Here is a 20593-nt window from a genome sequence, read left to right on the forward strand (position 1 = left end):
CACACACACATCCCATTCACCCTAATTCCAGCACAGCATTCTTTCTTAGCACAATGTAAAAATACAGGAAGGGGAGGAGAAAAGTGTTTCTGGGAATGAATTCCCCTCACTCCACCTTCTGCTTTCAATTAAATTCCCCCCAGAATTTCTGAAGTTATCTGGCTGGTATTCGTAGGAACTTTGGTAATAATTTCTGCTAATACAGTAAGTACCTCATGCTTTTCATTGTAAAGCATGAGCACATCTATTAGTCATTTACTTCCTGTTAAATTAAACCAAACAATTTTAAACAAAATACCAAGAACAACCAAAGAAAGGAAGCATGTTTTTTTAAGAAAATGATACTTTATTTACAGTTTCAAAAGTCAAAGAAAAGCTTACATTTCCTGCACAAAATGTTTTTCAGTCATTTGCATGACCTATGTATTATTTTCACAAACAGTTATAAATACAGGCAGTCAGTGATTTCACAAGTGGTACTGACGTTCAGAGAACACTTTGACTACACACATCTAAATAAAGCTATAAAGATTCGTGCACAGACACATCCACCATGAAAGAGTGTAAAGCTGTTAAAAGCTCCGGAAGTAAGTTTCTCTTCACTTTAACTTAAAACCCTGCGTTACCATAACCGCTCAATACAACACTATTTTGTCATTCATTATTCTCACATGAAAAGCAAAAGAAAATCCATATAAACGTTTCAATTGACAGCAACCTCTGAAAGATTCAGAAAATCGCTTAAGTGAATAGAGGGTTAAAGGTCACCATCAGGATTTACACACAGAAGTTGGTCTTCATCAAATGAGCCCTCTCCTTTTCACACTCCCTCTCAAATTACTTGCAAGTCAAATAACAATAATTCAGATATAAATACACTTTTTTTTTACAGAACAGTAATCAGAATGCTCACAAAAGCATCAGCATCATAAACTGTTCCAAATACCCAGCAGGAGGCAAAATTTTCACTATTCAGAGATAAAACAGTTTATGAACTGTTTATGGACTCTGAATTTGATTATTTTTGTATCACATGACAAAAACTGAGCTGAGACTCATATCCTAACCATCTGAACTAAACATAGACTACATTTACACGAGGCCGCTGCCTGGATTCTTCCGTTATGTTTGGACATTGATTGGGAAAAAGTTCCACACCGCCGAGATACCTAGTCAGCTGTAGTTGTCACACCACGCCACTACATAGCACTGTGAGTTTAGCATGTTATCATTACCATTTTTATTGCAACATTTTTATTGAAACATCCTCATATCTGGAACAGATATGAGGACCTCTGAATGAGAAGCAGACAAGAAGTGAGAATGTGTAAATTCAGCAGAGACGGGGAGATAAATTCCCAGCGGATCTATTTAGTCACTTCCAGCGTTGCTCTTGCACCATCATAGAGTTAAATATGGCCATAAATAAATGCACAAAGTTGATCTGTGGCATTTTGTCAGCTGATTTAATCAAAGCATAACAACAGTCCTGTAGTGCATTATAGTGGTCACAGCAAAGAAAAAACAACAACAAAAAAAAGTATTCTTGATGAGAAAAGTTGCTTTCTGACGACTAACTCGTTAAAGTATGTAAATGAGAACAACTTTTTAAGAGTTCAATCAAATTTAAGTACACTTTAGCATAGCATAAAGGAACAGATGTAATAGGACAGCTCGCAAATGGTAGGCAATGAAACACTAAATAAATAAGCGAAGTGGTGAATAACATCATAAGCTATGTATTTGTAAAAAAAAAAAATAATGATTGGAACAAGTTCACATCAGGCATGAGAGCTTAGTTCAAAGTATAAACCATTTCCTATGAGCTTTCACATTGGATTGACAGTTTTGGCAATCACTGTGTCCCTTTACCTTCATCATGAAGAATCCATCAAACTACAAATAGTCAAGAGGAAATAACTGTAATCCATGGCAGCCTGAGAGTAAAACATGTAACCCTCAGATTACATGTTTCAGAAGAACATGTAATCTGAACAGAAAGTACAGACTTTCTGTAACTTTTGTCAGAAAGTTACAAAGAGTTCCTGTAACTTTCTGACAACACTGAAACCACCTAGGAGGAAGTAAATACTTCCATTCAAAAAGTGAAACGTATTTCATGTCCGTGATGGGAAAAGGGAGAATCTGCAGCAACACCAACCTGACTCAGATCGGAGGACTGCAGCGAATCTTCAACCTGCCATTGTCCTTCCAGGGATTTGATTTTACTAACAAAGAGGAACTGTGGTGGGATGCATTGCACCCAAACGGAAAACGTCCTTTAGTTGGTACTTTCCCATCTTGTTCTGTTTGTAATAAAAACTGTAGATGACTCCTGCTCCGATCAATATCACAACCGCAGCAGCTACTACAGCACCTATAATGAACGGAATGAAGTTTTCTGCAGAAAAGTAGAGAAAAGGGGAACAGAAATGATTCAATACACCCAAACAGTTAAACTTCCTTTTTGGGGTGATGTGAGTTAAAGCTAAATAATATTACTGGAAGAAGTACTGCGGCTCATTTCTCTGAAATGTTAAAAACTTTAGAAACTAATCCTGAGGAAACTCACCTTGGACTGTTACGTTAAATGTAACACTGACAGAGTTCACGTTGTTGCTGACGGTGCAGACATATTGCCCTCCATCCTGAACACCAGCTGAGTCGATTTTCAGATCGGTCCCACTGCGGTGGCCTTTGTTGGACGGCAGCGTCCAGCTGTACTGAGGTTTGGGGTTTCCTTCAGCCAAGCAGATCAAATGGAGAGGTTCTCCTCTGGTGATGCTGATTGGAGCTGGATCAGCTGGAACCTTCAGCTGAGGTCCATCTGTGTTTTTACAGCAAAGAAGGAAACAAAATGGAATAATTCAAACACAACAGAACACATGAGAAAAAATACCAATGCACAGAAAAACACCAAGATTTACTGCTGGACAAACGCTTCCACTTAATGTTACACATTTCAAGGGACATCTTTAAACAATGGAATGTTCGCTCCATATGCACTGTAGCTGTAATGTATTTTTTGAACACAATGTAAGCTGAGTTTCCCATTACAAATGTGCACAAAACGATGATATCTTACTAATGTTGGGGGGAAAAGCCACAATTTTGCAATTGTGGTGTTTTAATTAAATAAGAAACCCAATTAAAACCCTTGTGAATGTTAGTTTACACAACAAGCCATTAAGAGACACAATCCTCCTTTTACTTTCTGTCGTCTTCTTTGCCTGTTTCACCAGTAGCAACGTCTGATTTTTGATCAGTTACCATTAAAAATACTAAGTACATATTTATGAGGCTAATTTTTACAATTAATTTTTATTTGCTCTGTTGTTGATTAAGAGCAGACAGAGACCAGAACAGTAGGAATTTTCTCAAAAAGGTCTACCTGCATGGGAACAACAACAACAAATCTCTTGCCCTCTAAGACAAATGAAATGTCATAAAAGGTTAACCTTTTTGTCATTAACATACAAAAGTTACATTCTGTGTAGGAATAACCAAGAAGAGAAGTTATTTGGTATTAAATGTCCATTTCCAAAAACAACTGTATTCTAAACTCAACCATCATAGAGCATCAGAGCAGCTGACACTGATCTCATTTATAGCCTATAAAGTTGATAGTATCAACAAGGAGCTTATCTATATTCTATTTTTATGCAAATAACTCACATGATTTTTTTAAATTAAATGACACCCAAATAACAATAATTCACTTTTATTGGTTTAACTGTGAAAATGTGTTGAAAAGATTTTAAAGTTTCTGTAGTGTAACATTATTAGTGAATTTCTGCATTTAAAAAATAGTTAAGTATTGAAAAACAGTTATTTATGGTCGTTTCTCTGAAATGAGAGGGAAGACAAAGGAGAATGTGCAGTCATATTTAACTAACACAGGTTTTAACTAGGCTTGTTTTCAGATTAAAACTACCTTTTCAAAATAACAAAAGGAAGTATTAAAATTAGTTTTTAAGCTGACATCTATTAAAAATTACTCTCCGATGGACTGATGCAGTATTCTAATCTTAAATGTTGTGTTTTCATTAGATGCAAGTGAAGAATAATCATAATTAACAATAATAAAGGTTTGAAAACATCAGTCTGTCTGTAATCAATCTAAATAATGTTTCATTAACTTTAAATGAACTTTTCAGTCATCTAATTTATACAGTATGTGTGTCTCTCTGAACTTACAATAAACTGTAGCAGTGACCTCCTCTGACTTCACCACTAGAGGGGGCTGTGGTCCTTCAGCTCCCAGTTCCAGCTTCGCTTCACACCAGAACTGAACTCCATCATCTTCTTTTCTGGTGTTGTAGCTCAAAGAAAATGTCTCACTAACTGGTTTCTCTGTAGTATCGTTGCTTTTCACTTGATCCAGAGGCGTCTGACCTCTGTAAAAGGTCACAGTGAGGTTTGCAACAGGAGCGACATTCAGTACGTCACACTGTAGGGTGACCTTTGAACCCTCAGTCAGAGGTTCAGAGGGGTTTAAGCTGAAGGACACACTTTCTGGAGGTTCTGGAGAGGAGAAGAGAATAAAAATAGAAATAATAGTAACGATTAATAACATCAAGCAACAACATTCATGTTGAAAATGCAAGACATAAAAAACTTCAATGGTAACAACAATGGATAAAGATAACTCTCTAAAATGTTTTGGTGACATTAATTAACTTACTGTAGACAGTAACAGACAGGCTAGTGCAACACTGATGATTTGTCGAGTCAGTATAGTAGCACTTTGGAGTTAATTCCCACTCAGTCATTCGGTCCACTGTCCAGGTCACTTTGGTTCCATTTATGTCAGGAGTTCCAAGAGAAGCTTCCATACTAATAACACTTTCATCCAGGGGAAGACAGGCCTGCTGACAGGCTACACATGTAGCAGAGGCTGGATCACCGAACTTCACCACCAGTCTGGATGGAGTTATCACAGGTTTATCTGAACAGCTGTAATCTGTAAGAAACATGGATAATAATATTATTACATTTTAATCTTCTCAGAACTCAAAACACAATACCATTAGCCTTTGTAAATATACAAATTACATAGGATAAGGTTCTTAAGAGATTTTTTAATCACCATTTTAGTGTTTAGATAGTGCTACTAACTGGTGTATTATTTTTATGTTTAACTTTATTCAACCCAGACACAATCAGTCCTGTCGATCTGGTCTTGGAAATGCTGGATGAAACGTCTCACCTGAATTTTATTTCTATGAAAAATATTGTCTAGATGCTCCTTCCTTCTGCCTAACAGCATTTAGATTTTATCTAATCTACCTCACTGACACAAGGTAATATGAAATATGCTCTCGTTCACCACTTATTTTGTCATAATCTCTAAGCAGATTAAAAGGAAGTCTATGCTTCGCTTCCAGGTTATTAATGTTTTCAGGTTGTCTGATGTTGGTGTCGCTCATGGCAGCAAGTTACCTTTTCATCAGTTGCTACTCTTTTATTTGGTACCTGTGACCTGAATCAGTTTATTACTCTAGCACAAGATCATTTTTGCACTTCAGAAAATAAAAAGATTGAATCTTATTTATCAATGACATGAAGATAGCATCTCGCTGCAGCAGATGATCATATCAGACAAAGACAGTAGTCTTCAAGTTACTAAAGGTTCCTCATGAGTGTTGGAAGCAATAATATCACAATCCTGACATCATGCAGCCCAATTATTTAGTATCTAAAGACCAAAATCAAAAATAAAGTGGCTCTGTTTGTGGAAAAAGGACTACTGTTCTTGAACATTATAGCTCAAATTCACGCTATATATCTAAATATATTGTAAAAAGTAAGGACAAGCAATATTTTTTTGAAAAAAACATAATTACGTAAAGTAAGATGATAAAGATTCAGTTGTAGGTCATTTCACCCCTTCCTCATTTCAAAAATTCTGTAAATTGGCAGTTTTGCACCTTGAAACGTCAAGTCACATGTTGGATGCTACGGCTTCTTACCACAGTACAAAACACGACTGTTAGATCAAATAAAATCCTTAGTTCTGCCTCTAATCTGACGCATGAAAAGTTAAACACATTTCAATATTTCAGTTTTTTTCTAAGGATGTCTGGTTATGCAACTCCAGTACATACTCTGTTAATCATAGGAAGTTAATCAGAGTTCATGTTTCACAAGTATCAGCTGATCATGACAAACATGTTAGTTTGAGAGTCATCAGATCATTGGCAAGCATTAAACAGAGAGAACATCTAAAGGAGACACAGAACTACTAGTACAATCCAACACCTCACTAAAAACTAGAAGGAAAGTGAAGAACCATCACCTCTGAAAAAAAAACAACTTAACAATAATGATCAACAAACTCTTTAAACATTTGGTGAAATCAAATCTAAGGAAAACAACAGAAGTCAGGGTTGTGTTTCAAAGCAAAAGTATTTCCACAGGCACAATGTGAAGGGAACTCAAAAGGTTTCCACAGAACTGCTTCGTAAGAAAGCCACTAATCAGGGAGGCTAACTGGAGAAAACAAGATTGCATTTTCAAGTGAGCACAAAGATTGGACTCTTGTGCTGGTGTGGCCCAGAGGTTAAGCACAACCCACATAAGGAGGCCTTAGTCCTCAACACGGCTGTCGCAGGTTCGGATGCTGGTCTGATGACCTTTGCCGCTTATCTTCCTCTTCTCTGATTACCTACTTTCCTGACTGACCGGCCACTAGAGCCAACAAAGCCTTTAAAAAGTAAAAAGATTGGACTCTTGTGCTGGTGTGGCCCAGAGGTTAAGCACAATCCACATAAGGAGGCCTTAGTCCTCAACATGGCTGTCGCAGGTTTGGATGCTGGTCTGATGACCTTTGCCGCTTATCTTCCTCTTCTCTGATTACCTACTTTCCTGACTGACCGGCCACTAGAGCCAACAAAGCCTTTAAAAAGTAAAAAGATTGGACTGATGCAATCTTTGAGCTGAGATAAGCAAAGAAATACTAAATACTCTCCAGCATTATGGCACATCAGGGTAAGAAGAGAGCCAAATAAAGTGTAGTAGTCAGACTTTTTCTATCGTCTGCACAAGATCTTTGTGAAAACTTAATGTAAAACTGAATGCAAATCTTGAGACATTACAGAAGCTTATCATGGTGAATGTGTGCCTTAATGCTAACTAAATATTAGTGTATCCACACTTTACTAAAAAATTACTTTTGGAAAGGTATTTTTTGCCAAAAGTGATTTTTTTTTTCTGCCTTCATCATCTTTAGATGACAGGAGTGATTTTTATTTAGAGTTTTGTTCCAAAATCACTCTTGGCAAAAAAAAAAAAAAAAAAGAAAAAGAAAAAAAAAGACTTAGACTATTATTTTAGTTAGGTGACATTATGTGACATATATACACATACACACTCAAACATGCATACATACATTTATAAATGTATCCATTAGTCTACTATTTAGGCTTAATATCTAATTACATGCCTGTAAGCATGTGACCAAAGTCAAATTCCTTATTTAGGCCCACAAACATGGCCAGAGAAGCTGACTCTGATTCTAACTGTAATCTAAAACTTGAATAATATAAATTGTACTCCGAGGTTAAGGTTGTATTAAAGCTGCCAATAATCATTTTCTCAGTAGTTTGACTTTTCTGTTGTTATTTTACACAAAGCGAAATTCAGTTATATTATCTTAGGTGATCGATACAATTTTAGAAATAGCTCTTTAAATTCAAACATACATAAAAGTTATTCAGCAAACACATCCGAAACACACTAACAATAATAATGCGACAAACACGCAAGACATTACAATCTAACAGCAGGAATAACGGGATCCTGACCCAGTTAGATAAATGATCGCATCTACGGACTCTGTTTACGGACTGGTATTAACTAAATGTGAAGTTTAAAACGATCCTTCCCACAGGAGAAAACACCGTGTCAGTTGACTGGCCTGCCTGAAGAAATGGCTATCTTGAACCTTTCCACTCTGTACCGATGGAAGATGAAATCCCGGAGCGGAGGACGGGAAACTCACCGCACGCGGACACATGGAAGCACCGCAGAATATTCAGGAAAGAAATCAGCAGAAAGAGGCAGGAAAACATTTTGTCTCTTGCGTTTCAAAAGAAGTCGAGCTCTGGTCGCAGAAAACGTCCCGAAGTGGAAAAATGCCCGACTGCGGCGTTGAAGTGAAATTAAAAAGCTTCGGACTCACAAGATACAGGGGGAGGCGCAAAGACAGAAACTTCTGTAATTTCCCACCGTGGCGTTTCGCATTAAGAAGCTGAAATTGAAAGTGGAATTGGAGGTTGTGTTTGACCGGCTGGATTACGCATTTTGGGAAATCCCGGTACTGTCAGCAGAGGGGGAATATGCATAACTATATTTATCTCGGTCTGACTGGTCTACTAATGCAATCAAAACAAGTTGTCCGTCATCCTGAATGGAAAAGAAAGTAGATTAAATCACGTTAGTCCTTTTATTTTCTGTCTTTCCAGATTGTGGAAAACGTTTTTGTCATGTGAAAGAAATATTTGAATAGTGTCCTGACACTGATGAATGCTGACTCATACTAATACAATGAAAGTAAACCATTGATGAACTTTTTTAAATAGTGCAATCAGTGGTGGCTTGAAATGGATGATATGGTTACAGACTAGGTCAGCATTGCCTGGTGGGTCCAAAAAGAAACTCCATTAGTCGCGCCCCAACAAGTTTACTTTTGCTTCTTTGCAGAATACTCATCTCCACTCTGTTAGCATTGTAAGAAGATATGGCTGTGTATTAAAACAGCTGGGTGACTCTGAAGTTGAGGAGCTTCTAAGATAAGCCATTTCACTGTTTCTAAAGAACTGGGGGCTCATTTCATCAGCAGTGGGTTCAAATTCAAACCATAAACTACATAATTTGTTGATGTAATAGTGGTGGCAATCGAATAAAAACAAAATCAGAGTAATCACACTCTACTGCTGTGGTTAATCACAATTAATTACCATGCCTAACTTCATAAGTTTTAAAAATAAATCTGCACACATTTTCTTGCAGGACTGGTGACCTGGGCAAGCCCCTCCTACTCCTGTTGTCCAACCAATTAAAATGCAAGCAATTATTTGTTTGTATTTTGAAGCAGAAATAAAATAATGTAGACACCCAGTACTCTACAGCAACTAGAGGAAACTTACTTCACTATACAAGTAGTAGAAAACTTGTTCAGGGGACAAGTGACATATAAGATTATTTTTTTTCTAGTTCTTGAGTTCCCCACTCCTATCTGCTGCTGCTCCCATGTAGCACATATCAAAAACCACCACTGTATTCACGTTTTCAAAAGATGGGCAGGATTATATAAAATCAACATAATCATCATGTTGTTGATGATTCCCTCATCAACAACATAATTAGAGTGTTACTTTGATTCTTTCATGCATGTTTGAAAAATCCTTTAATCTCCCATGGCAACAATTCAGCTGTGCAAAATGCCTAGGTGGACCTAGCTCCGCCTTCGAGGCACAGCTCCTCCTCTGAGCTGTTGTTTCCATGTTTCTACCTCACAGAGCAGCCCTCTGCCTCACTCAGCTCCTTCAGACTAGAAAGCAGCAATTAGCAAACACATAGTGAAGCTGCATATGTGCTGAACTTGTCACAGGACCTATTTCTCAGTGCAACGCTGGTAAAAACGTTGTTAAAGGGTTAATAGAGGAGCCTTGTTGTGATTACTTCCTGAAGGCGGATTTAAAAAAAAAAAAAGACAGGTGCCCAATTTTAACGCATTAAATTACGAGGTTACATTTCTTTTAGTTAAATATTTGATATTTACAGCATTTTTACAACTGAAGATAATAGTTACTTGATTGTGCTAAAAATGGCACTATATGTGCCTGGAAAACACATAGTACTGCCTCTTTAAGAAAACGTTTTATCTCAAACCAACATGTCTAAAAGCTCTCAGTTTTCCAGGCTTTTATGTTCAGGAAAGTTTAAAGGAAGTCATTTTTAAATAGCTTTTAAATAATCCATTCACTAAACTTCCCTATGTGTTTCCTAAAAGTCCTTCCTCTGTTTCCTAAAAGTCCTTCCTCTGTCCTAGTTTTTTTTTTCTTTTTTGGTGGGGGGTTGAGGGGGGATTCTGCTAAACACCACCTTGACTCTTGTGCCTATTTGTCTTTGAGGTCAATTTAAATTACGCTTTCTGGAAACGCTGCACTTTATCACTTAGTCAGCTTTACTGATGTTTGTTTCTACAACAAGGCCAGAGCTGGAGCTGAAATAACCTTCGTGAGTGAAGGTTAGTAAGTGATTAAATATAAAGAGCTGCATCAGAAGTGTGTCTAGATGGAGTTATTTTTGATTTAATTTCCTAATTCTCACCAGCTGAAGGTGTGAATATAAAGCACACAAACATTGCTGCGATGCAACATGAATATAAATAACTGAAGCGCATTCTGAGTCATTTGAAAATGTGTCGTGCAGCATTTTCACAACAACTCAAAGAAATAATGCAGACTTCTTTATTTATTGGTGTAGAAAAAATAGCCTTAGTAGAAAGGATAAGTTATCTGCCAGTCAGAATTGTGTATTAATGTTACTGTGTTTTGAGCTTTAAGTTACTGAAGCTAAATGCTGAGAAAATATATCTTTAACATTCTCAATTCAACAGTAATCTGATCAACTTTTGTTGAGATGCTTTACAGCAAATAGTTATATAGCTGCAAGGGGAAAACATGCATTATTTTATATATCCAGATTCACGCTGGTGACTGGTAATCATCAAAAGAAAGAGTAAAACTTACATTTAAATGGGGGGAGGGAGGCTGTGTTACATACATAAAAACTGAACTTCCTTTTATCACTTCTGCATTATGTTATGGGAAATTTTAGGCTCACATACTGTGACTTTTATGCCGAAAGCATAAAAAAAAAATAACAATGTAGAAAGAATCTTTTATTTACAGAAGAAAATTAGGGAAACTGGAAAAAAAAAGAATTACGACTTTTAATCCCGGAAGATTAAACTCAGAATTTAGAGAAAAATAAGTCTGAATTTTCTTTTTCTTCCAGTGGGCCTAATCTATGACATATTTATACAGAATTATAAATGATGCTGTGAGGTTTCTGAAGTGATCCAAGGAGGAGGTAGACCACAGAAATGTTAGCCAGGAGATAATTTAAGATTGATATTTGTCACTTTTCACCGCCAAGCACACACCAAGTCCATAAGCAGAGACTCTTCTCTGAGCAGCTGTGGCTCTGCATGTGACGCTACAGTCAAACACCAGTTTCTGGTTTAAAAGCAACACCATAGCTGGCTGTAGGTTTTGTTGATTGAGCAATGAGTTCAATCAGTTTGTTGATTTTAGTAATATGTACCTTTTCATTATCATTATTTAAGCAGTCTAAGTAAGAACGTTTATTAACACAAACCACAGAGTGTGTCTGCAGACAGGATGTTGATGACTAGAGGTGACACAGTAGGGACATTACATACTTGGCCTGGAGTGCATCACACTTTCAGAAACACATTAATACTAAACCCTGCAGCATCACATCTCATAACAAATTAATTGTAGCATAAATGCTTCTGTAAAGTGACAAATGTGAGTATAGTTGGTATACTATTTAATCAGTGCTGCCTGCACACCCATTAAAATCTTAATCTGTGGCTTCCTTTAGATGTTGTTGAAAACAAAAACTGAATTAAAAGCAAGTTTATGTATATCAGCCTTGATAGTGAATTGACAGGAAAGAGGGTAATGAGAGAAGGAGGAAGACGTGCGGCAAAGGCCACCAGGCCGGGAATCGAACCTGCAACAGCCACATCGAGGACTGAGGCCTCCATATGTGGGTTGTGCTTAATCTCTGCTCTATCACAGCACACCAAAACAAGTTTATTTTAAGACAGATGTAGACATTGTGAGAAGCAGATGCTGCACACTAAAGAATGTCAGTATAGCAACACATAAAACAAGTTGGGTTGTGATCTGGAGTCATGTTTGTTCTGAACTCTCTCCAGGATATTAGCGCTCCTCAGTTTTCTACATATTTTCTATCGAATGTTACACATTATCACATTTCTCATCAATAATAGTTATATTAGGTAAATAAAACCTTATAAAAGAGGTTGTAGTCTGCTTTAATTCTCATCAGAGAACTGGAACAACAGTTTGATTTTCAACATTTCAACCTTTTTTTAAGTTGGAAAACAATGTATATGTATATATCTTTCTTGCTTTGCAATTATGTAATACTTTGTTTTGATCTAGCTAATAAAATCCCATTTCCTGATCATTTTGAGACGTAGCCATGCTTTTGTAAGGTGTTGTTGTAGAATACTAGAGCTGCTGTGGCTCAGCGGTCTGAGTCTGGCATGCCTGCCGGCAGCAGGAATGCTCTTTTTGAAGCACTGAGGCTAGAACGTAAACAACTTCACAGGAGAAGCTTCCCCTCATGTCACTTCCCCTCATGTCCAAATTTGGGCATATCTGCCACTGGAAAAAAAATCTGGGTAAGTGAATGACCCCGTCAGTCCATTCACAACCACTCATGATATCTTAGTAGTTCTATCCTCTTTTTATCTACTAAGGACAACATGAGGCCAAAAAGCTTATTGTTATTAACTACTATTTGAGTTATTAAGAACAAATTCTTACTTACAATAAGAACCTGGTGGAGAGGGAAGGAAGATCAACCAGCCGACCTTACAGTAAATAACAAACATTATAGCAACACTAGCTGGTGTTTCCGTTAACCATAAAACACAGAATTTGAAACACGGCAATTTAGAGAAAAACAAAACAAAACATGTTTTTAGATTAAAAGTTTTTCTGCTAGACTGAGGTGGTTTTTATGGCTTTTATCAAAATTAATATATTTATTTAAACTACAATGGAAACACTTTGTTTTCGCGTCACATGAATCATGTCGTCAACAAGAAGATGCTACTGCTGCCGGAAAAGACAACGAAGACAACAGGAAGTGGTTGGAGGATGATGGCGCCGCTTGTTTTTAATGAATCATAGAGTGAACAAATTTATTCACATGTCATTTTAATTGCGTTTCTTATTTTGTAGAAACACCACAACCACTACTATTTTTTCGAAAACGTTTTATAAAACATTAAGAACAATACTTAGACAAAAGCATCAGATAAAATTGACATTAATTTTTAGCTAAGACGCGTAGGTTTTAGACTGCAACTTTAGAATACCTTTAAAAGGTCCTTTTGTTTCCAGGTTATTCAACTTTACAAGTTGCAGAAATTGGTTAAAGGCTGCACACATTTCATTCCAGCTAAGAAATAGTGACGGTTACTTCTGAGCTGCTTTATCTCTGCTTTTCAGCTCTTGTCTGTTTATTTAATGGCAGAAATGCTGGGAAGCAAATAAGTTATCTCAGATAGCTTTCTGTGTAAGAGCAACTCCCTCTTGTGTGAACTTTCACTTAGTGAGTTTGCAGGTGCTTATTATAGTCTATGCCCAAAAACGTGAGTAAAGAAAAGTCTTTAAAGGCATAAAAGGGTCTCTTTAATGAACATATGTTTGACAAAATTAAGCATTTTTGATTGTTTTCTCAAGACAACGAGTTCATTTCCTGTTTTCTCAAGATAATGAGCTTATTTCCTGTTTTCCCCAATAGTCTTCTCGAGACAGGTTAATTTTCCGATTGTTTTCTTGAGATAAGTTAATTTCACATTTTATCAAGACGAGTTAATTGACTGTTTTCTTGATAAAAGTTTATTTGCTGTTGTTTATTTCCCAATGATTTTCTCAAGATAAGGGGCCTATTTCATGTTTTCTCTGGATAATAAGTTAATTTCCTGACGTTTTTATTGAGATGAGTTAATTTCGCATTTTTTTTAAGTAAGTTAATGTCCCATTTTCTCCATGGTTTTCTTGAGATAACAGGTTAATTTCCTGATGGTTTTCTCCAGACAATGAGTTCATCTCGATAACAAGGTGATTGGTGTGTGTATAAAACCTCATTTTAATCCATCAGATGCATCCCACAATGCCTTCTCGCTATGTCGAGAAAACCATCAGGAAATTATGTTACCTTGAGAATATAATTTGGAAAAAATAAATGCAGAAAATGTCTGAGCATATGTATAAATGAGTTGAAAACAATAGTGAAATGGTTATCTCAAGCATTAGTGAACAAACAACAGTCAGTGATACAGTAAATGAGATACAACCCTCATGGTTTCCATATGGAAAGTGATAGAGATAGTGAAATGCTTTGGATTAATATGAGCTCCTTTACAAAAGCAAGAGTACTAGCAGTTTGCTAACCTTTAGCAGACAGGAGTGTGTTAACAAAATGCCAAGATGTGAAAACAACCACAACGCCTTAGAGAAACCAACTGGTGCTGGTCGTCAGTCTGGGAGGGGCTCTACTTTGCTTTTGTCAGTTGAAAGAATCGATTTTCCAGAAAATTCACCTAATAGTCCAACAGTACCACCTTAACAGAACAAAGAATCCCCAAAGCTTTGTCTCGCACTGTACTAACCTCAGGCAGCATGTGAAGTATGCATGCCAGTGCTATAGAAAAGTCTTCTACAATGGACACAATCTCCTCCATCTCCTCCACGTGCAAAACTGCTCCAGTCCCACTCAAAAACAACCAATCAGAGCCAGGGGGAGGATCTGAGCGCTGTCAATCAACATCGTGTACGCTCCTCAATGTGCTAATGGTGGAAAAACAACTTACAGAAAAAAACGTTACAGAAAAACGTTTATCCGCCATCATTTGTGGCCATGCTAACTAGCCTTAGCATTCATGGCAGGCTATGCTGTGGTGAACCAGTTGTAGCTTAGCACAGAGCAAGTGGGACGGGCTGAGCATGAGAGTAATTGACAACGTTAAGACCCTCCTCCTGGCTCTGATTGGTTATTTCTGACTGCGTGGTGTATTTCTGCACTTCGTACTGGGAGCATTGGGAAAAGGCAGAGGAGCTCATTGTTTCAGATTATCCGTCTTATATTATACTATCATAAAAATGTTTTTTTTTTTTTTATAATAGTTACACACTGCAGCTTTAACAGGACTGTACAGAAGAAAATGTGTTTACAAACTTTAAAGAAATGTTATACAAAAGACATGTCCAAAAGTCCCTTCACATAAATGAAACTGTTAACTTCCTTCTTTTGCCTAGGTCAAAGGTCAAAGCTGCTTATTCATATCCGTTTTTTTAGACAATGACTGTGTGTTTCTCCTTTTTACAACCATAATCTATTTTAAATCTCTCTGACAGATGGTCACACATTTGATTCTAGAACGTTATTGACACGATCCAGTAAACTATAAAGAAAGACATTTTAGATTCTTGGCTCAAACTGAACTTAGCAGTGAATATATTAGCATCTAGTTCCACTCAGGGTTTCCCCACAAGCTTCCCCTTTCTCTCTACGCTTCCATCAGCCTCGTGACAAACACTTTGACGTGTGATCGTTTAGAAAGAGTTTCCATTTCTGTAAAAAAAATCTGAAGTGAAACCTCAAGTGAATTTATCCAGGATAATTGTAATGGCATTAAGATTTCAGAGAAAAGTGGCCAGAATCTAACCTGAACAAAAATAAAATTGTCATAACTGATAGTTCAACGTCTACATCATTTAGTCATTTGTGTACATTATAGCAGCACTTTCTCACTCCTTCCAACAGAACGCAAATCCTTGGACAAGCATCAGTTGCTTCCATATAATTCTCTGCTGTTTTCCTTAAGTCATGCCAGTCAAAATAAACTATGCTTATGAATGCAGAATAGTTGTTCCCTCTGCAGTTTTTCTTCATTACATAATTGACACCAAAATACAACACAGTTTTAGATGCAAATTTTTCTGACTCCTGTGATCCGATTCGACTATGATATTTAGGGTCACAATTTGGTTCAGACACGATTTTTGATTCAGAAAAAAGTTTCTGTTCAAATACTCTAGAGATTATGTTTAAATGATGTGACTGACAAGAGAAAAAGTGTCATGTTTGAATCTAATCTTCTGACCCACATGCAGATCACACAACGGAGAACTCAGATAAATATAGATTTATTTCTTTCCAACACAATAAAAAATGATGCACAGGTTCAAGAGGTAATGGGTGGAAGCAACCAGGAACTCCAGGCAACTGAACACAGGAGAAGAGAGATGGTGAGTCCAATGTAATAGGAATCTGGCAAACTTCAGGTGAATAAATGTTTTTACTTAAGAGTGTAGCTGAGGCTGGGGAGAGGTAAACTGTGGTCACCAGGGTGGATGGTCCGTGAGTCGGGGCTGAGGCTGAGGGTGGACAGGTAGTACAGATGTATGCGGCGGGGATGGATGTGAAGGGACTGCCAGCTGGTGTGCAACAGAGGTATGTTGACGGCTGATGGATGGCTATGGTACTCGGATGACCGTGGTGGGTAATTTGTCCACGTTTCTCGAGAGAAGAGGGCACAGGTAGATCCAGAAACTCAGAACCAGATGGATGTCTCCACAAAGTCATCAAAGGAGTCTTGAGAATGAGGCACAACAAAGGTTACAAGGAGCTCAGGTGAATATTCACAAGAGGCAATCTGAAAAGGGCCTTCGTGTACCAATACTGGCTAACACTCTCGCACTGATGTGTCGCTCCCTCCTTAAATACACCTCCTGATGAAGAATGCGCTGCAGGTGCGCAGCGCCAGCAGCCCAGACACGCCCTCCAGATGGAACCCGCCTCCAGGTGCCCCCTGGTGGAGAAGGAAAGGAACACACCAACCACCCACACCCTGGTTCCCCACAAAAAAACAGTGCAAACAAATGTTCCACACAAACTCAATACATTTTTATTAAAGCAGAAATAGCTTTGTTGCATTCCTGTAAATATAAGGAACCATTACTAGGTTATTGTAGATGCCTGGCCGTTTTAAATTAAAACAATATGAAGAAAATAGAAATATTACAGAACACGAAACATACTCTGCTGACTCTCGCATTTTTGTTTCAGTCCATGACTTTGGACTGATTGACTGACGTATACGCTAACATACAGGGAAATGTGTCAAACCACAGAGGAAGGATTCACACACTGGCATGAGGTGAACTCTGCTCCACTGAGACAGTGATGCTGAAAATGAAGTGGCCAAAGATGTGAAGAAAAACTGTAAATACATGTTTTACTTTACTTTGTAAATATGTTGGAGTTGTTTGATAAATCGTCATGAAAACTAAAAAAGTAATTTACCACATTCCGTAAAAATAGCAAGGTCATGCCCTTCCTCTTTCTCTGCTGTTTGCCTGGTTTATGGTCTAACCAGCTCTCTTACCAGGGCTGAACCCAAAAAGACAAATAGACGTGACTACATCACTATCAAGAGCTCCAGTTAGGAAAACAAAGGCTAAGCTTCAATAAGTTACAATATTGAGGAGATTGTTAATCTTTGGGAGTTGTAGTGATTCTAACTCTTGGGTCAGTGCCGCTGTGTTAAAATGATGAAGTTCTGTTGAGGTTTAATGTCCAAAGTTTAGCAGTGGCCCGTCCCATCCACATCGGTAAAATCTGCTGGATGGATTTTGCTAAGACAAAACTTTCTTTATTCTTCTTTTGGCCTTTTTACAGTCAAACTGAAGAGGTGAAAATGTAATTCAGATGAGAAACAAGCAAATCCCACAGAGGTATTCCCAGGTTGATTTATTTACCACACCTCTCCAAGACAATGGTGTGTTGCTGTAACAGATCTGAAGAAAAAAAAAAGAAAACAAATGTTTTGTGACAGCCACTTTTTAATCTTTTGACTCTCATAGTTACATTTTTTTATAAAGAGTTTTCAGATTTCTATAGATTGCATTCTTCAGTGTCTGCTAGGTGAGCTGTAGCAAATTGTCTGAATACTGCTGAACCTCTTCAAAGCTTACAGTAATCTACATTCATTACACCAATCTCTGTCAAGGAGAGATGATAGAGGTCAAAGGGGCAGTATTATGTTAACTAGACGTTTCTGAGCTTTTCATCATGATATAATGTAATTCCCTCATCAAAAACATACCTGTTGTTGCCTTGATTTTTATATTTGAGAAATTCTTTAATCTCCCAAAACGTCTGGGTGGACCTAGCTCCGCCTTTGAAGCGCAGCTCCTCCTCATGGAGCAGAGACTCCTGTGACTCCTCCCTCACAGCTCCTTCAGACTAGCCATGTGGTGGATGCTCCTACCACCACCACATAGTGTTAGTATTGATTTCTTTATTAGTATAGTTTATTTCATTAAGACATATATTTTCTAATGGGTGCACACTTTAGTTAATGTCTGTCTGAATGGTTAATTTATACTTGTTTTTGTTTGAGGTGCCACTTATAGGAACCAGCTGGTGGAGGAACCTGGAGCAAACCATCTACAAATTTCTGAAAGACTGAAGAGGGAGACTTCAAGTTTTTATTTAATTTTGTCACTTAAATATTCACTTGTTTGCTAAGTTAGTTTTGCTTTATTTGTTTATAGAATGTTTTAGTTAATTTTGTATTTATTAGTTCTTTTGTTAGATCAGACCTCCCTCCAGTGGTAGATTTGGGTTACTCCACCCCTATTTAAGCAGCCTTTGTTCTTTGTTTGGTAGGTCAGTTTGTTTGTGTTTAGTTAGAGTTCAGTTGACCTCAGTTAATTTGGATCCAAATTTGTTATTTATCTTTTGATTTATTCTTGCTTTAAATTTTTATGCTTTGTTGATGATTTTTTGAAGAATTAAATTGAAGCCTTTTTCTACTTTGAACATTTTTTGTCCTTGTTTGAGTCCGGTCCCTCACAGTTGGTGTCAGGAGTGGGATCGTCGTTGCTGAGAAGTCTCCAAAATGCCTGGAAGGGGAAAAGGACGAACAAGAGGAGAACCCAGTTCTGAACATGATGAAAGAGAGGNTATATAAAAACATCACACAAACAAAACCCTGACTGAATATAATCAGATTAAGAGTTTTTCTTTACAACAAAGAGCTGACACAAACCTGATCGCAACAGTGGGACTTGTGGGCCAACACACCTGGTCAAACACAGAGGAGATTGACAATTGCCCACCAGCCTGACAGCTTCCCTTTTATGGGAGCTCAAATTGTGGAGGAAGCGACCCCTGGTGGTTCCACCCGTTACAATACAGCATACTATCCAGTTTATTTGTTAACATCTTTGTTTTCAGTGGATGCAAAACGCACCGATTAAAATCCAAGCAAATACCTGTTTCTGTTACTCCCCCCTCCCCATCTTTCACTCGCACGCAGCGCTCCAAGACATGCGCAGTGGTTTCCTCTGAGTGGCAGAAAATGTCTGTCTAATCGTCAGTAATAGAATAGCGCTGCATAAATCATCAGAAATCTGATGGCCACAGCTAACTCAGCAGCGCTTCGCTTTCACAGACGGTGGGGACTACGTCTAACTTTTTTCGTCACTTAGAAAAGAAGGTAAGCTCCGTTGACGTGATGTTAGCAAAGCTAGCTGTACAGAGACACATAAGCATTTGTGATGAAAAAAAGTTCTCATTCACTGCACTTAATTATTGTGCGGAGGTGTTGACTGACTTGTCGCATATATGGGACAACAATGTGTCCAAAAGTCCGCAATATAGTGATGTGGCATTCAGGAACAGTCCGATTCTTCTGAACCGCTCTTTACTTAGAAAATAGGGCTGGAGTGTCACTGAGAGCGTTCTTTGTTCTTGTAATGCTCTGCGTACACTGCAATAGCTACCATTATTTTATGTAATTATGTACATTGATATTTTTTTTAATTAACAAATAAATAAAACACAAGAACAAAAGAGCATGCATATTGCTCTATGATTGTTTTCGTTCAAAGTGGCAGCTGTAATGTCTGCCAGGGTGTCAGACTACCTGGCTTCATGTAGCAGGAGAGAGGGTGAAAACAGCACCTTGTGCTTGGTTGCTTCTTGCTTGTTGCTCCTTGGACAGTGTTCATAGTTGAGCGTTATTTACCGTCAGGGCATTGCCTCAATTGCTATGTTTGATGGTGCAGATAGTTATGGTTTCTGACATGAGCAATATGGGCAAACACTCAGGGCGTTATCTTTTTAGGGATGGCACGAGACCACCGTGGATTATAGCACAAAGATGGAAGCAAAGCAGAACAAAGTTTGTTCTGCTTTTAATATTGGTAAAATTTATTAAATATTTAATGTCTAGGTGTTTTATGGGAATATGGATCTTTGAGATCAATTTGAGAAGCAATTTTGATCATATTTCACCATTTTATCATGTCCAATAGCACGGGGTGCTGGTCTTGGTCTTGACTTGGTCTCTGACCCTAAAAGTCTTGGTCTTGACTCGGTCTCGATACGCTCTGGTCTTGATCTTGGCTTGGTCTCGGGTTAGGTGGTCTTGACCACAACACTGAACATTGCTAAGGGTTAATAGAGGAGCTATGTTGTGTTGACTTCCTGAAGGTGGAGTTTCAGGAAGAACAGGAGTTTCTTAAATAGACAGAGGCCCAATTTCAAGGCATTAAATAACACAGTTAAATTTGACATATATAGCATTTTTATAACAACCAAAGGAAACATAGTTACTTGATTGTGCTACGTAGCTGGAAAACATATTTAATTACCTCTTTAATTATGTGAAATATGTAAAATGTTCACTAATATTAAAGACAATAAAAAACTGCATTTCCCA

At 37.7% G+C, this 20593-nt stretch overlaps 1 protein-coding gene across 1 annotated transcript; it reads right to left on the bottom strand.

Moving 5' to 3' along the window:
• Positions 1 to 691: 691 nt before the first annotated feature.
• On the bottom strand, positions 692 to 8283 carry LOC103136429 (intercellular adhesion molecule 1-like). Its single transcript, XM_007549675.2, has 5 exons — positions 8003 to 8283; positions 4685 to 4963; positions 4198 to 4524; positions 2573 to 2827; positions 692 to 2401 (listed from the first exon to the last, which is right to left on the bottom strand). Exons 1-5 carry the CDS (start codon positions 8070 to 8072, stop codon positions 2229 to 2231), a joined length of 1104 nt encoding a protein of 367 aa, XP_007549737.1. The 5' UTR covers positions 8073 to 8283; the 3' UTR covers positions 692 to 2228.
• Between the last annotated feature and the right edge of the window lie 12310 nt (positions 8284 to 20593).

The sequence above is a fragment of the Poecilia formosa genome, unplaced genomic scaffold (genome assembly GCF_000485575.1).
Source record: "Poecilia formosa unplaced genomic scaffold, Poecilia_formosa-5.1.2 Scaffold32, whole genome shotgun sequence".
In the NCBI taxonomy this organism is placed as follows: Eukaryota; Metazoa; Chordata; class Actinopteri; order Cyprinodontiformes; family Poeciliidae; genus Poecilia; species Poecilia formosa.

Excerpts from the sequence above, each read along its gene's own strand:
- LOC103136429 (XM_007549675.2), bottom strand. The coding sequence starts at position 8,072 with ATGTTTTCCTGCCTCTTTCTGCTGATTTCTTTCCTGAATATTCTGCGG. Across the intron at positions 4,525-4,684 it reads CCTGTCTGTTACTGTCTACA|AACCTCCAGAAAGTGTGTCC; the intron begins GTAAGTTAATTA and ends TCTCCTCTCCAG. Across the intron at positions 2,828-4,197 it reads GGTCACTGCTACAGTTTATT|ATGGACCTCAGCTGAAGGTT; the intron begins GTAAGTTCAGAG and ends GTAAAAACACAG.